At 43.1% G+C, this 17420-nt stretch overlaps 2 protein-coding genes across 7 annotated transcripts in view; one reads left to right on the top strand and one right to left on the bottom strand.

Moving 5' to 3' along the window:
* LOC126267351 (uncharacterized) overlaps window positions 1–17420 on the top strand; it is a 191744-nt gene that overhangs the window by 2836 nt on the left and 171488 nt on the right. The window contains exon 2 of the mRNA XM_049972476.1: window positions 847–943. Coding sequence (XP_049828433.1) covers window positions 847–943 — 97 coding nt within the window. The remainder of the gene's footprint in view (window positions 1–846; window positions 944–17420) is intronic.
* Window positions 1–17420, bottom strand: part of LOC126267355 (neuroparsin-A) — a 210226-nt gene that overhangs the window by 78261 nt on the left and 114545 nt on the right. The window lies entirely within an intron of this gene.

The raw sequence follows: 17420 nt of genomic DNA, 5'->3' as shown, positions 1-17420 counted from the left end.
ATCTTTGTGTCACCATTTTAGCTATTTTTGTTTCAATTGTGATACGAAATTGAAGTAACGTTCATAAAAACTATAAAATAATTTAAGCACAGCTCATACAAATTCTTTTTAGGTTGTCTTTGAAAATATTTAAATATTAATGAAGGCAGTAACATGCTGTTACTTTCAGCAACTATGTTACAGTATCCTTTAGAAAATTGCACTGAGATATTAGGATTAGCGTGCAGACTTTGGACAACTTCAGAACATCGTAACATGACACAACTCTCTGGAATTGTGAGCGACTGTCACAGTTCGAAGACTGATGGAAACGGTAAGACATTTTGACCCTATGGTGCAACGAGCGGAAGCGGATTTTCATTCTTACTAAGAACGTAAAATCGTGATGATTGTGTCAGACACGTCGAAACATAGCGCCAATGAAACATATGTGTTAAAAGAGTTTTTTCAGATTCGAATTTTATATTTAAATTCACGATCAATCGCAAAAATTGCTGGTGACCTCTCGACGTGGAGTTGTGCTCTATACGAATTCCCCCTACGGCCACAAAGCGGTAGTAACAGCACATAGCCACCTAGTGTGGGGTCAGCTGTTTGTAGATGGTATACTATGAATCGCATCAAGGTTATGTGATTTCAGCGCTGGCTCACTGCCACTGAACGGCCACTGGACCATTTCGCTTTCCGTAGGTTGTTTTTCTTGTATGTTTAAACAAATTCTCTTACAAATACTTCTCTGTTTTTTAATGCGTAAGCAACTATGACTAAGGTGCTGCATTAGCTGTGATATGAATACTGCCTCATATTCTGTACCATTTTCTGTGAACTAGGACACTTATGTTTCAGATGGGCATGATAACCCGCGTCAGAAAGCGCCTGCAGACGCTGCACTTGTTGGCCAAGATGGATTCGCGTCTGCAGGAAGAGAAGACTGCACAGTCAGGTGAGTACCACTCTCATAATGGCTGTAATACATCTAGTTTAGGCATTAGCGTCCCGTCGATGGCAGGGCCATTAGAGACCGAAGTGACGGTAATTGTTCCAAAACACAGCAAGGAGGAATGCTGCCTTCAACATCAATGTTAACTTTTCTCGAGTATATACCTCGGACGACTTTTAACGTACAACTAGTTGACTGTAAGATTCACGCTGTATCCAGTTGTATCTTGTTATATCTCATTTACATGGTATCTCATTTACCTTGACCACCTTAAAAGAACTTTTACTCCAGAAGCAATATAAAAAAATACATCAACAAAAAGTTGTTTAGCGACCATGATAGCCGTTTTGTAGTTTCGTTCGTTCCGAAGATGTGAAGAGCAAGTCTTTTTAAATAGTACCCTTAATTTTTTGTTTCGTAATACAATTTTCTGCTCAAGACCTATCCAAAGATGTCTGACTGGTAATATCTTAAGGCACAAATGACTTTGACTGTCTTGCACAGTACCCAACCGGTGTAGCATAACGTGTCCACTTGCTGAAGCTGACACTAAACAAATGGAAACAGAAGGAAAGTGCACACCGGTCATTCAATCAATAGTCCTCAGTTGAAGGCTTGCATCAGTACAATGTACAGCAACGAAGAAAAATGTTACTCGGCTATGGAGAATGACGGTTGACTGAATAACTCCTCTGAGAGATCAAGTAGTGAAGGTAGCAGAGGAGAAAAAAGTAAGTGTCCTGCAAAATCGTTGAATATCACACGATGTATTAAAACGCCTTTCAAATGTTCTTTTCTTCAGACATTTGCTATTGGTTAGTTTCTTTATTGATTTTTCAATTGACTTGCAACCAAACCTTCTTTACATCCCAAATTCTTCTAGCCTACCTAGTCATAGATTAAGATTATGATATGTTTAAGAAATGTAAACTCTGTCGTGAGAATCATAGCCATCAATAGATCAAGTCCAATTATGTGGAACTCACAATAACTGCCCATTATCTACGAGCCTTACGAAACTTGGATGACAACAATTTATTTATAGCTCCTCAATGAGAATATTTAGTGAAACAGAACTCTCGGTTTCAAAATGAGGCATTGTGCTATTCATATCGTTCAAAGTCTCATACAAAAGTCAGGGCAAAACATTATGTTCAGTACAATGAACAACGTAGATCTCCCACCCCGTATCTTGGTAAGGAATGACTGTCGCGCAAGAGAAACCAGTTATAGTCTCCACCTTGCACTTAACAGGACTCGAAATGAGTGCACTAAACTTCATGAAGACAATAAATTAAGGAGTTACTTGAATATAAAATAACTGCTTTGATTTGAAGGAGATAAAATTAATCGCTATCAAATTGCTGTGTTATCTACATCCGCTTCCCTACTTAAATCCAATAACGCCTTTGGTAGATGAGAACATAAAGATCTGCCAACAGAGTGCAGTCCACCTCTTGCCATCGCAGAGTTACGAGTTACTTTGAACAGACCATCAAGTGAGCTGTTCCTTTCTTTTCTCGTAACGGGTGCTGATATTCATGGTAATCTCTTTTCACTCCATAACTTCATGCGAATGGTATTACAGCCTTCCACTATTGGAATGTAGCGATATGACGAGAAGCTTAAACTGAGCTGAAAACCACCGAAATTAAAGCTGTAGATTCGTCAAACCAAAAATCACGATTTTACTCTCCGTGGATAGAAGATTAAATCGAAAACAAACGGAAGAGATAGGCAGACGAAGAAACAAGATTCTGAGTATTAGAGTCTTTCAAACATTTACAAAAAAGAAAAATAATAATAAAGACATGACTTGGTGTCGGAGTGCCGTATCGAAATTTCCTTTCGCAGGACTCAGCTAATTAAAATTATTCTAGATAGTTACTAAAACACGAATAAACAACATGATGTATTATGACATATTTTTTAAGAGGCTTAAAAACTTGCACAAGGAGCCAAATATCTCTTTGACACATAGACACACAAAAGCAATACGGAAAAAAGGAGACTAATTACGTGCGTATAATCTGTGCTGCTGTTAATGCTTTTAAAATATAAATTTTAAATCTTTCAGATAGTACGCTGTATCTGCTCCCTTCCATATTTTACGTCTCTCCTAGGGAGTGATATTAAAGTAAAGGGCGACATTTTAATTTCAGTATCTCTTACCATGTGGCAATGCACTGTACATTCATTGAAATATTTTAGTTAACATCATGATGTCCCCGTACCTAACTATTCTTGTTATATGTGTTTACACGGTCTTACAGTGGATTTTATGAATCCTCATAGCTGCAGCTATTTGCTGAAACTTGTAAGGTGAATATTATATATATATATATATATATATATATATATATATATATATATATATATATATATATATATATATATATATATGTATTTACAAAGACCGCGTACTTACATTTGATAATATGTAATTTTTTTAAAAAAGGAATAATTGTTGTTGTTGTCGTTGCTGTTGTGGTCTTCAGTACTGAGACTGGTTGATGCAGCTCTCCATGCTACTCTATCGTGTGCATGCTGCTTCATATCCCAGTACATGTTGCAGCCTGCGTCCTTCTGAATCTGCTTAGTGTATTCATCTCTTGGTCTCCCTCTACGATTTTCTCCCGTCCACGCTGCCTACCAATACTACATTGGTGATCCCTTGATGCCTCAGAACATGTCCTACCAACCGGTCCCTTCTTCTAGTCAAGTTGTGCCACAAACTCCTCTTCTCCCCAATTCTATTCAATACATCCTCATTAGTTATGTCATCTATCCATCTAATCTTCAGCATTCTTCTGTAGCAAGGAATAATTATGCAGATAATAATTGCAGAAGCAGCCATTACAGATAATACGATGGGCGTTAAATAAGTAATGCAACTTTTTTTTCTGAAAGTAGTTAGGTTGTATTCAGGATTCCAAGGAATGATATTATTCCCCACTCTTTTGGCTAAAAAACCCTGTTTTTCTAATCTCCATTGAAAGCGATAGTACTACCATACTAGGAGGGCCTTTATGCCAGCCCGGAGCACTCTAATGGTCGACGTCGGAGGCAAGGTCTTGCAGCATCAGCAATCTTACTATCACCCACGTGGTGCTTCCCGCGGCGTGCGTTCCGCACATATGGTCCTTCGTTACTTTTTATGGGCTTCTGTTAGACGGCGAAGAATCCAGCGGGCATACAGCTTTGAGAATACCAACTGACAGACGAGGACGTCAGAACTACCAGCATAGACGTCCAGATGGGAGCACAGTATTTCATTGTGATCCATCAATTAGCTCGAATGAGAGTGTCCGCACGTCCCAACTTTGCAGGAATCACCGCTGTATACGACCGAATGGAACCCACAACTCACCGTGCTTTTGTTCACTGCCAGCTCTTTTTAGACATTCTGCAGGCGCCTATGAATATATGCCATACTCTGGGTTTCTGACAAAACAAATTCAGTGACAACTTGAAATGATCCCCGTTACAGGCTATGCCTAGCGCCGGTACTTATCAGAGCTTCATGAATCTATAGAGGCCCCATATTTTTCAACCGAAACTGGCGGAGAAAAAAATGTGATGTGTAACTTATTGAACGCCGCTCGTAATTAGCTAGGTGAAATTCGAATCGAAGGATTCAGTGACATGTCTTCGGTTCTCTGAGTGGTGGGGAGAGAGAATTTTTAATTTTCCTTACTGTAGGCCTTTCTTAGAAAGCAGAGCACTCACTTTTTGGCGTTCTTAGCACGGGTGAATCCTGCGATAAATCGTGGGAAATTGGGTCGAGTGGAGAAGACAGCTGGCCGTAGTCCCGCCACAATCCAGACTCGAGAGAAAGAAAAAAAGAGGAAGACAAGAAAAGAAGAAGACGGAACACACAGTTACAAATAGAGAGTGAAGCAGCCAGAAGAACTCTCTCGGTGGCGCAACGAGCACCTCCGCGCGAAATCCGGGTCGTGGGCCTAGATCGCCACAGTTCCAATATTATCCCGTCGCCTGCACATCGAAAATATTTACTGCGCCATCCGGCGACGCCGCAGCACGCGACAGCGGGACGGCGGACGGAGAGGGACCAACGGTGATAACTAAACCGGAGCTTTGCCCAGGTCGAAAAAGTGTGATATACGCACAGACGGGTGGCCGACGATTTGCAGACAGCGCGAAACCGCCCTTCCGGACGAGTTGCGTGAGCTGGTAGCAGCATCTCTCGTATAGTATACCCCGCTTGTTTACCGCGAGGATGGCTACCCGGGCTAGCCGCGGCGTGGCCTGCGTCACGGGAAGCGATGCCGCGCCGCAGCTGGCCAACGGCCAGGAGGCGCTCAGAAATACCAGTCCTGGCCACCCCGCCCTTGCACGGCGCCTTCAGACGGCCAACGAGTGCCAGCCGCCTTCTCCTTGACATCACCTGATCACTGCCGCCACGAGGCTGCCTCTCAGTCGCGGTGCTATACCAGAAAGTCGGGTAGAAGACAGGAACGGCCTCGAGGGTTGGGGTGGGTTGGGTTGTTTGGGGAAAGAGACCAAACTGCGAGGTCATTGGTCTCATTGGATTAGAGAAAGACGGGGAAGGAAGTCGGCTGTGCCCTGTCAAAGGAACCATCCTGACATTTGCCTGAAGCGATTTAGGGAAATCACGGAAAACCTAAATCATGATGGCTAGACGCGGGATTGAACCGTCGTCCTCCCGAATGCGAGGCCAGTGTGCTAACCACTGCGCAACGGCCTCGAGTCGAGGAGGGTAAAAATGTCCAACTTCAGGCCAGCAGAGAGTTATTCATTCTTTTCGCACTCCTCATGTACACTGATCAGCCAAAACACTATGACCACTGCCCACCGCGAGATTGGATGCTGCCTGGTGGCGTGACGCGGTACGTAACGGATGTAAGCGGAGCAGACACTGGCGGGGCATCACCCTAGTGAATACGGACTGCAGATGGGGAAATTCATTGAGATAACCCATTTGGATAAAGGCAGGCCATTATTACGTAGAGCCTGTGAACGAGTGTCCCGAGAAACTGGTCGAATGTTCACATGCTACTGTTATGAGCATCTACGGAAAGACGTAGAAGGACAGTGAAACTACCACTAGGCGGTAAATGGTTAGACGTTCACGACTCTTCACTCAGTGTGTGGGCTGGTCCCGGCGTAGGTTTGAGTCCTCCTTCGGGCATGGATGTGTGTGTTTGTCCTTAGGATAATTTAGGTTAAGTAGTGTGGAGGCTTAGGGGCTGATGACCTTAGCAGTTAAGTCCCATAAGATTCCACACACATTTGAACATATGAACAACGTGGGGTTTGGAGGCTTCTCTGCTTTGTAAAGTAGGATAGATGGTGATCTGTGGGATCTCTGCCAAAAGGGCTGGTGCCCGCACAAGTGTTTAGCAGCACGCCGTTCATCGTACACTTTTGAACATGGAGATCCGGAGCACACCACACCTACGTGTACACGTGTTGATCTAACGACATTGTCAATTACGATTGCACTGGGCACGGGACTAAAGGGATTCGATAGTCGATTTATGGAAATGTGTCAGCTCTTCGGGTGAGGCATTTTTGCTACATTAGGTCGACTACACAAACACCATGATCGAGGTGAACAGCGGCTCTAAACGTGCAGCGCACCAGGACGCAAGCTGGTGGGAGCAGTATTATGCTATGGGAGATATTCTCTTACGTTTGTATGGGACCTTTGATAGAAATGGAAGACACGTTGAGAGCTGCGAACCACCTGCATCCCTTCATGCGTGATGTCTTTCCCGTCAGCAATGTCATCTTTCAGCACTACAGTTGTCAGTGTCTTGGGGCTAGAACCGAGCTACAGTCGTTTGAGGAGCATTATTGATATATCACGTTGGTGAGTCGGCGAACAAATTCGCCTGGTGTAAATCCTATGGAACCCATCTTGGTCGCAATCGGATGCCATCACCGCGTACGCAAATCAGCGGCCCATTATTTACGCGAATTACATGACTTGTGCATGGACATCTAATGCGAAATACCTTCACAGACCTACCAACAAACTTTCGGATCTCCGATAAGCAGAATCAGTGATATATTTCGTTTCAAAGACGTTCAAAGAAGCTATTAAGCAGATGTTTTGGCTCATCAGTGTACATTGAATGTTTCCGTGTACAGGGTGTTTAAGACAATAAGTTTTCCTCTGTTGCTTAGACTAACTGATCAAAAGTATCGGTTGGTTTGTGATGATGGTTGGTTTGTGGGGCGCGCAATTGCGCAGTCGTCACCGCCTGCACAAAGTCCTAATCTTCACACAATCCAGTATTAGCCACTTTGACAAATGATGACGATGATGAAATGACGAGGACAACACAAACGCCCAGTTCCCGGGCAGAGAAAATCCCCAACCCTTGCCGAGAATCGAACCCGGGACCCCGTGATCCAGAGGCAGAGATGCTGGCCACTAGACCACGAGCTGCGGACCAAAAGTATCGGGACACCCCTATCCATTGTGGAATTGACGACTAGCAGTAATAGCAGAGTGGGTCGGTTAGGATACCCAGTGGCTTAGAACGTGGACTAGTCACTTGATGTCACCAGAGTAACACACCCACAAGACATATTTCAACCCTTCTAAAGCTGCCCCAGTCGTCTCTTGGTCATATGATTCTGAAGTGGAAGAAGGGAGCAACAACGACAGCCAAACTAAGACCAGACCATTGAGGGCTGCATGAAATCGGCGGAAGGAATCACTCACCATTTCCAAAGTTGTTCCAGCAGTCCAGCTCGTACAATGACTTTGTGTAAGGAATCAAAACGAATGGGGAGCAATGGTCGAACAGTTCCTTATAAGTGACTCATTTCTGTTGCCAGTGCTAAGTGACAGTTGAGGTGGTGCACAGAGCGACACCACTGGACAAAGGATAACTGGAATCTAGTGATTTGGAGTAATGAATCAGGCTGTACGCTGTGGCAGCCAGATGAAATGATATGGGTTTGACGAATGCCTGGAGAGTGTTACCTGCCATCATATGTAGTGTCAACAGTTCTGAGTAAATGGTGTTACGGCATGGAAGTGTTTCTCATGGTAAGGCTGTGGTCCCCTTAAAGCGCTTAAGAAAACGCTAAATGCGGATGCAATGGACACATTTTGCAGCATTCTAAACTGCATACGGTAGAACAACATTTCGGAGACAATAATAGTTTGTACTAGCACGACAATGCACCTTGTCATAAAGCAGCGTCTGTGTGGCAGTGCTTTGTAGACAATTACATATCTGAAATGGATAGGCTTGCCCAGAGTCCCGATCTGAAACCCATGGAACAGCATTGGGATGCGTCAGAATGTCGGCTTCGCTCCAGACCCCAGCGTACAAATCCCTACCTTGTCTTGTGTCGCCTCTTGAGGACTAATGAACAGCCATTCCTCGAGAGACATTCAGACACTTCACTACGAGTGTCCCGAGCAGAGTTCAACGCATATTAATGTCCACTAATAGGTGTCCATATAGTTTTGATCAGATAATACCCAAAATAATAAGTGAAAGGAATACTTGTTTAGATCTCTAAACGTAAGAAATGGTACTCTCTCTGCGGAATTACGAACATAATTATTTAGTTATTGTCCAGACATTTACAACAACGAATTACATATTTTTAAAATAAAATTTTAAATTTTTCTATCAAGTAGCTGATGTTGTTAAGCCATATGTATACAAACCTATTTTGTTTAAAATTCAACCAATTTTAGTTAGGGAGCTAGAAAAGTTCGAAGCTTTAGGGAGAGATACTCTCTACGTAATTGGTAACGGAATGTTCATATAAGTGAGGTGTTCAGACGAGTGTCCATTTTCCTGGATGCTCAAACCGATGCCCCTCCTAGGCGACCTGCGAACGAGATAAAAGTTTGTTGCTGTCACGGAGAGACAAGCTTCCTCTATGTGATGTTTGAAGTCACGGGGTATGTGGGTTCGGTGACAAAACGCCAACCTCATTTGTTTGTGTGCTCCAAGTTGCCTTGTATTACTCGAACAGAATGTTGTTATACCAACGAGTGAGGGCGCTTCTGTCGACTCATCACGACTCAAAGCGTAATCGGGGGTGATAGTACAGGCCTAACTGGCCCGAAAGCGTTGACAGTGCGATCATTATTCCTTAACCATCGCTAGACTTGTTTATCGTTACGTCACAACGTGTTTCCGGTAACAACCAAAAGCAAAATATCGTGGCTGGGTAGTGTATGTCAGTCAAAGGATATATACCACCATATAACCGAGCATGACTCCAAATACATCATCAAGGAATGTTGTCGATTCGTGGCACTCGAAGGAAAAACACTAAAGGCGTCCATCCATATTCTTGAGGACAACTGTGGGCCTTTTTGAAGGAAAATAATTGCACTAGTTACGTAATAAATCATTAACGGTATGTAGTTAAGTGTCTCCATTGCAGTACTGTCTTATGAGGGGCAGAGAGAACTGAGCGGCGGCGTGATCAAGACTCGACACAGGCTGTAGAAACATAGAGTTAAATCAGTAAACTATTCCTATTTATACAAGTGTTTCAAATTTAAGAGTATGCTCTCAGTCTGTTCAAACAAGTTAGCAACTAAGCATGAAGCTATGATAGTCGTCCCCAGAAACGTCTAGTTCAGCCATAAAATTCAGTTAGGTTAAGCCAACCAAAAGGCAGAACTCATACGAAGAATAAGATTGGTTGAGCAGCACTCGGAAAATTTCAGTTCATCCTGAACGACAGCGATGTTCTAATGGGCCTAAAAACAAGTCTGCGAGGCCTGTATGCTCCCAGAATTAAAACACTGTATGGAAATATTGGCTCTGACAAGGACAAGTGCCCGCAGATTATAGTGAGCACAAAAAGTATTGGAGAGGCTGATGGTGGGAAAGATCTGTAACGAAATTATCAGAAGCGGATCATCGGTAACAAATGCTCTAGATATAGCTTTTCTCGCTGTTGGTATCGCCGTACGCGAATACAGACCGTTCAGTTTTATAAGTCTGTCTTTTCGTTGAAGGTATCAGCTCTCGTTTTCCACAGATTAATGAGTGATTTCAAACGCAAATTTGCCTGATACCACTTCCAAGAGTACAGTGGCCAAAATGTCTCTGACTCCTAGATTAACAAACTAGTTTCTAAACAAGCAAAGCACAATATACAGCGTGTTACAAAAAGGTACGGCCAAACTTTCAGGAAACATTCCTCACACACAAATAAAGAAAATATGTTATGTGGACATGTGTCGGGAAACGGTTAATTTCCATGTTAGAGCTCATTTTAGTTTCGTTAGTATGTTCTTCCACCTACGCTCAATGGAGCACGTTATCATGATTTCATACGGGATACTCTACCTGTGCTGCTAGAACATGTGCCTTTACAACAACGGCACAACATGTGGTTCATGCAAGATTGAGCTCCTGCACATTTCAGTCGAAGTGTTCGTACGCTTCTCAACAACAGATTCGGTGACCGATGGATTGGTAGAGGCGGACCAATTCCATGGCCTCCACGCTCTCCTGACCTCAACCCTCTCGACTTTCATTTATGGGGGCATTTGAAAGCTCTTGTCTACGCAACCCCGGTACCAAATGTAGAGACTCTTCTTGCTCGTATTGTGGACGGCTGTGATACAATACGCCAATCTCCAGGGCTGCATCAGCGCATCAGGGATTCCATGCGACAGAGGGTGGATGCATGTATCCTCACTAACGGAGGACATTTTGAACATTTCCTGTAACAACGTGCTTGAAGTCACGCTGGTACGTTCTGTTGCTGTGTGTTTCCACTCCATGATTAATGTGACTTGAAGAGAAGTAATAAAATGAGCTGTAACATGGAAAGTAAGCGTTTCCGGACACATGTCCACATAACATATTTTCTTTCTTTGTGTGTGAGGAATGTTTCCTGAAAGTTTGGCCGTACCTTTTTGTAACACCCTGTATACCCACATCCACACCCACATGGGCGCACACACATGTACGCACTCACATACACACACACAAACACACATGCGCGCGTGCGCTCGCGCGCTAACACAAACACACACGCACGCACGCACAGTCAGACTACAATGTAAAGCCAACTTTTAACAGGAATTCCACGAGCAATTTATACATGTGTATATCACAGTTTCCGTGACTATCGACACAATGGAGGGAATCTCTTGTTCCATTTAAACATCTCTGTAAGCACTCAATTGGATTCCTTTCTGTGTGTATGATATTCAGAGTATACGAATATTTGGTTGATGTCCTTGATTTCACCTGTCGTAATGTGCTGTTAGTACGACGCGAACTAGGTATATGGAGCTAGTGTCGGTAGCAGCTCTAGTTGAAATTCATTCTGATAATGATAACTAAGTAACACTCTTTGGCTCCTTTGCCAGTGAATCTACATTTTATATCGCACATTTCAGCGTAGCATTGTGTCTTCCGTATACGAAGGTGTATTCTCTTGTGCAGATCTTCAGTCTTCCACACAATGGTCCGTTCGTTCTGACCATGAATCAGACTACAGCAATTAGATCGCCAGATGGAATGCTTTGCTACGGTTTTTGCCAGTTGTTCGGCCTTCTCGTTTCCCATATTCTGGCATGCTTATTGGAAATAACATTTCCTGTACCGCTTCTTCGTGATTCTGGTATAGTAACCGTTATTTGGTATGGCAAATAACAATTCTCTCTGTCTGAACACCGGGTTGAAATGGCATTTTTCTGACAATGTAGAGAGGCAAAGCTCCCAGAGATGAAACAATGAGATCTTTCTTCCGTTGGAGGCCTTGGAGACTCAAAAGAGGCAGTCCATTGTCCGAGAAGGGAAGGCTTGATGAGGACTGCTGGAGGCCCGTGCTGTTTGCTACCACTGCTTCGAGTGAAGTCGAAGAATATGCAAGAGGCTTTAAATCATCAGTGGACAGATAATGGCGGAAGAAGAACAACAACAAGAAGAAAACAAATAAGTCGCCAGGTTAGAACGGAATCCCAGTTTAGTTTTACAAAGAGTGTTGCACGGCACTGGCCCCTTACATAGCTTGCATTTATCGTGAAGCTGTCTCCCTACTGCAAAGTCCCAAGCGACTGGAAAAAAAGCGCAGGTGACTCCTATATATAAAATAATGAGCCCACAAAATTACAGACCAATATCTCCAACATCCATTTGCTACAGAATCCTTGAACATATTCTCAGTTATAATACAGCAAACGTTCTCGAGGCCGAGAAGCTTACGTCCACAAATCAACAGTGTTTTAGGAAGCATCTCTCCTGCGATACTCAACTAGCTCTTTTGTCACATAATATACTGTGAAATATGTATGAAGGGAAACAGGCAGACTTCATAATTCTAGAGTACCGGAAAGCATTTGGCACGGTTCCCCCAGTGCAAACTGTTAACGAACGTACGAGCGTAGGGAATAGGTTCCTAGATATGTGAGTGACTCGAGCACTTCCTGAGTAATAGATCCCACTGTGCTGTACACGACGACGAGTGTTCATCAGATACAAGGGTATCGTCACGTGTGCCCCAGGGAAGTGTGGTAGGACCATTATTATTTTTTATATACATCTGCCGGACAGGGTAGGCAGCAATCTGCTGTTTTTTGCGGATGATGCTGCGGTGAACGGCAAGATGTCGACGTTGAGTGACTGAAGGAGAATATGACAAGGTGACTTAGACAAAATCTCTAGTTTCTTGCAAACCGCCCCAGTCTGTGTCGCCTGGCCACCAAGAGCTGTTTCATAGCGATTTGATTCACGGATCCAGTTATATGGCTCCTTCCGTGTATAGCGATTTTATGACTATGACGTGTGGGGCCTGAAGATGGCATCAGTGTAATGCCGAAACTGTTGGCACATAAGTAGTTCATAAAAGAAATTTCTACAATACATACAGCTGTTGGTAAATTATTGCATCAAGAAATACATGCCAGCCGTTGTCCCACAGTCCATAATGGATCAATAAAGATTAAATCTCTAGTTGGTGTGAAAAATGGCGGCTAGCTCTAAATGTAGAAAAAATGTAAGGTAATGACGCTGAATAGGAAAAACAAACCCGTAATGTTCGGATACAGCAGTAGTAGTGTCCTGCTTGACAAAGTCACGTAATTTAAATATCTGGGCAATGTTGCAGAGCGATATGAAATGGAACGACGGTGTGAGGATGGTTGACGGGAAGGCGAATGGCCGACTTCGGTCTATTGAGAGAGTATTGGTAAACTGTGGTTCTTCTGTAAGGGAGACCACACATAGGACGCTAGTGCACCCTATTCTCGAGTACTGCTCGAGTGTTTGGGACCCGTACCAGGTCGGATTGAAGAAAGACAACGAAGCAGTTCAGAGGAGCGTGGCTAGATTTGTTTAGATGCATCGGGAACTCAAATGGGAGTTAAAGCGACGTCCTTTCACAGAAATGCTATTGAGAAAATTTAGAGAACCAGCATTTGAAGCTGACTGCAGAATGATTCTATTGCGGCCAACATACACTTCGACTAAGGACCATAAAGATAAGATACGAGAAATTAGAGAAACGGAGGCAGTAGTTTCTCCTTGCTCTGTTTTCGTATGGAATATGAGAGGAAATGACTAGTGGTGATACAGCGTACCCTCAGCCATGCATCGTACGGTGACTTGCAGAGTATGTTTGTGAATGTAGATTTAGAAGAAGAATTTTAAATGTGCTGGGAAATTTCGGTGAAGAGCGCGCAAGTTGGAGAATGTATTTGGATGAGGCCATTTCTGCGCGAATCTCACGGCTCCTACAGAAAGAATTCGTTCAGACTATCCAGTAGCAGCAGACATTGCAGAGCCGACTTCTCATTGTTAAGAAAATATACCCGCACTCGGACGGACGGCTGTTCAGATCTTTGCCCTGCCATCTTCATTTAGATTTTCCTTGACTTTCCTTAATGATTTGAGGCAAACGGGACTGTTGCTTTGGGAAGAACATGGCTGATTTCCTCCCTAGCCGCGCGGATTGGCCGCTCGGTTAGAGGCGCCATGTCACGGATTGCGCGGCCACTCCCGCCGGAGGTTCGAGTCCTCTCTCGGGCATGGGTGTTTGTGTGTGTGTGTTGTTCTTGGCATAAGTTAGTTTAAGTAGTGTGTAAGTCTGAGGACCGGAGATCTCAGCAGTTTGGTCCCTTTAGGAGTTCACACATACTGTACACAGACATTTCCTCCCTATCCTTCCCCAAGCCGAGCTTGTACTCTCTAACACCTCGTAGTCGACAGGAAGTTGAGCCCTAGTCTTCTTTCCTTCGCACATTGCAGCAGTATGGAGGTCCGAGAGTCCGGTCCCAAGATGCCAGTAGGGAAGCACCCTTGCACTCCAGCACGGTTCACCTGGCTGATAGCAACAAGAGCCGTGTGTGCGCCACTGGCGCTGCCCCACATCCGCTGCACAGTGTCAACACTGCACCTGCGTCAACTGATTAAAAATAGGTCCGCCGGCGTCGGCGCCTGCACCGACTGACCTGACAACCTCTGGGCTCCCACGTATCGCTAGCTGCACTATCGTGACGTGTACATTGCTCATATTGCGTACCTGCAGAAGAAAGCGAACGTTTAAATGGCGTTTCTACACGCTAACTAGCAGACGTGGCGCACAGCGTGTTGCGAGCACTAGGTTAACTGCTAGTTTTCTATTATGTTTTTCAGTCTCAAGACTTTTGATGCAGATCTCCACACTAAACTACTCTGTGCAATTTGCTCCCCTCCATAACTGCATAACCACTGCCACCCATAAACATTTGAACCTGTTTGCTGTTGTCAAGCCTTGGTCTCCCTCTACAATTGCCTCCACTGCTTAACTGACAATTTCTCGATACCTCAGAATGTATCCTATCAACCAATCCCCTCTTTCAGCCTAGAATAGAATCTGCACATCTAGTTACGCAATACACCCATCTCTTATTCAGCGTTCTAATCAAACACCAGATCTCAAAAGCACTTTTTATCCTTGTCTTAACATTTTATAGTCCATAGATCATTTTCATATAAGGACACATCAGATAAAGACTTTCAGAGAATAATTTCTAACAGTTAATTTACCAACGATAATAATGTCGGCCAAAGAAATAAATTGAAATTAGTACCAATGCCGGGGTTTGAACCCAGGTGTCCTACTTACTAGGCAGATGTGCTAACAGTTACGCCACACTGATACCGCGGTTATCACAAGAGTATCTGTGTGTTGTGATGGCTAGCGCATCTGCCTACTAAGCACGACACCTGGGTTTGAATCCCGGCGTTGGTACTAATTTTAATTCATTGCTTCCACCTACATGATTATCGTGATAAATGTGAGACTCAGTCTGTCTCAGGAGCATCAACCATATGTAATTAAATGAGCGTTTGGTGTTTACGTATTTTTATTTTTCAGAATTGCTTTTCTTGTTATTTCCAATCTTTGTGTTACAACATTGATTTTTAAATGAATACCGGGGTTGTAAAGCTTTGTACCATTTATTACATTCGACTTACAAATATAAATTTATTTATATTATTTATTTATTAACATTGCAGAGTGACCCATCGCGCTGGTAACTATGGTGGATCATTTGCTACTAAAAAGTAGTAAAAAGCTGCAGAGACAGTTTCTTCGTCGTTTTCTACAGCTTCTTTGAGTACTGTTGTTTTGTCTTTTTCAGAATTACATTGTTAATTTTAAAAAATACATGTGATACAGAAAGTACCTTTAGGAAAAGGCAACTAAATTTTCCTATATTCTTAAGAAGAAATTAATCCACGAAAGGGAAGATTTAGATGATAAAAGAGGTCCCTTACCTTGGCTATTCCAAGCAAGAGGACTTTTGTAAACACTTCGAGCCTGTCTCATCTATTCTGCTGTGATTACCACTATTATAAATAAAACGTCAAATGAAAGACAAACAGCTTTGCTTAAAAGTGTTCAGGGTGAGTACCATTCGTGAAACGGCACACATCGAACCGATAGGAGTTGTCGATTTCTTTCCAAACCTTGATCAGTGTGTCCAGTGTAATTGTTACAACAACTGCTTCAGTGCTGTTCCTTAAATCGGATAGATAAACTGGTAGCGGAGACACACAAACGTGATCTTTTCCACAGTGGTAAAAATCGTATGGTGCCAGCTCGGCTGAACGTGGGGACCAAGCGAGAAAAGCTCTGTCATCTGGTCCCTCGCAGCCAATACAACGGTGGAATACAACGTCGTTTAACCAATGGCATATTGAGTTATGCCACTGCCAAATAAAGTACTGTGATTCAGTTTATTCCAACAGAGAAAAGAGCCGTAGTTCTAGCGCACCAAGACAAGAAACATCACTTATAGTTGCTGGGCCTAAAAGGAAAGGCCCATAAACTTTTCGCCGGCATGTGGTACAAAAAACATCCAGTTTAGAGGAGAGTCGTTGCAGCTGTACCATCCCATGGGGATATGCCGACCGCCAGATGCGGACATTGTTTGTATTCACATTTCCTCTTCGGTGGAATGTCGATTCATAACTGAGGACGATACGACCTAGAAAATCTTTGCCATGTAGCAATATTTCGTTCGCAAAGTTGGCACGCAAACCGTAGCCTGCAGACTTTAGAGTCTGTAACAACTGCGCACAGGTATACAAATAAAACTGTTCGATTGATCATTCATTTGATTAATTATTTATAATACTAAGTTGAATATAATACTTGCTGCAAAGCCTTAAAAACCCGATATTTTACTTCTGTCATCTCCAGATATTTTGCTGCCTAAATAGCAACACTAGTCCACTACTTTTATCACCTTACTCCCTAAACTAATTCTCTCAGCATTGCCTGCTTTAATTCGAGTATACTTCATTACCCTCGTTTAAGTTTTGTTGGTGTTCATCTTATTTCCTCTTTTTTTAAGACGCTATCAATTCCATTAAACTGATCTTATTAGACCATTGCGGTCTATAGCAGAATTACAGTGTCATCGAAAATTTAATCTTTTACTTATTCTTTCTGAATTTCAACTTTTCCCCCAGATTTCCCCTTGAGTTCCTTCACTGCTTGATGTACTTACTGAATAACATAGGGGATAAGCTACAACTTCATCTCACTCCCTCCTTCACTATTGCCTCTCTTTTATGACATTCGCCTCTTACAACTGTAGTTTTTGTACAAGTTGTAGATAACCTTCGATTCCCTGTGCTGTATCTGTGATACCTGTAGAATTGAACAGAGTGTATTCCAGCCCCTTTTATCAGAAGCTTTTTCTTATTCTACACATATATCAATCTACTACTTTGCTACTCTTTGTAAAAAGGAAATCAGCTGATGTCAAGTACTGAGTTAAGATTAAAAAGGAAGCATCTGAATCCCACTTTTAATGTGGTACAGTTTGAAAGCAACTGATGATAAAACGCACGAGGAAATTTGAACCACTTCACATGTGACACTTAGGAAGGATGATACGTCAAGTGTGAGAAAAGCAATGAGACCGACAACACTGTGAACGAACTGGCAAACGCTGTGTAGTTCTACCGGTGTAGACCGGCGTGTTCATCCC

The sequence above is a fragment of the Schistocerca gregaria genome, chromosome 4, assembly GCF_023897955.1.
Source record: "Schistocerca gregaria isolate iqSchGreg1 chromosome 4, iqSchGreg1.2, whole genome shotgun sequence".
NCBI lineage: Eukaryota > Metazoa > Arthropoda > Insecta > Orthoptera > Acrididae > Schistocerca > Schistocerca gregaria.
The sequence above is the reverse complement of the archived record's forward strand: the minus strand, read 5'-3'. Positions and strand labels throughout refer to the sequence as shown.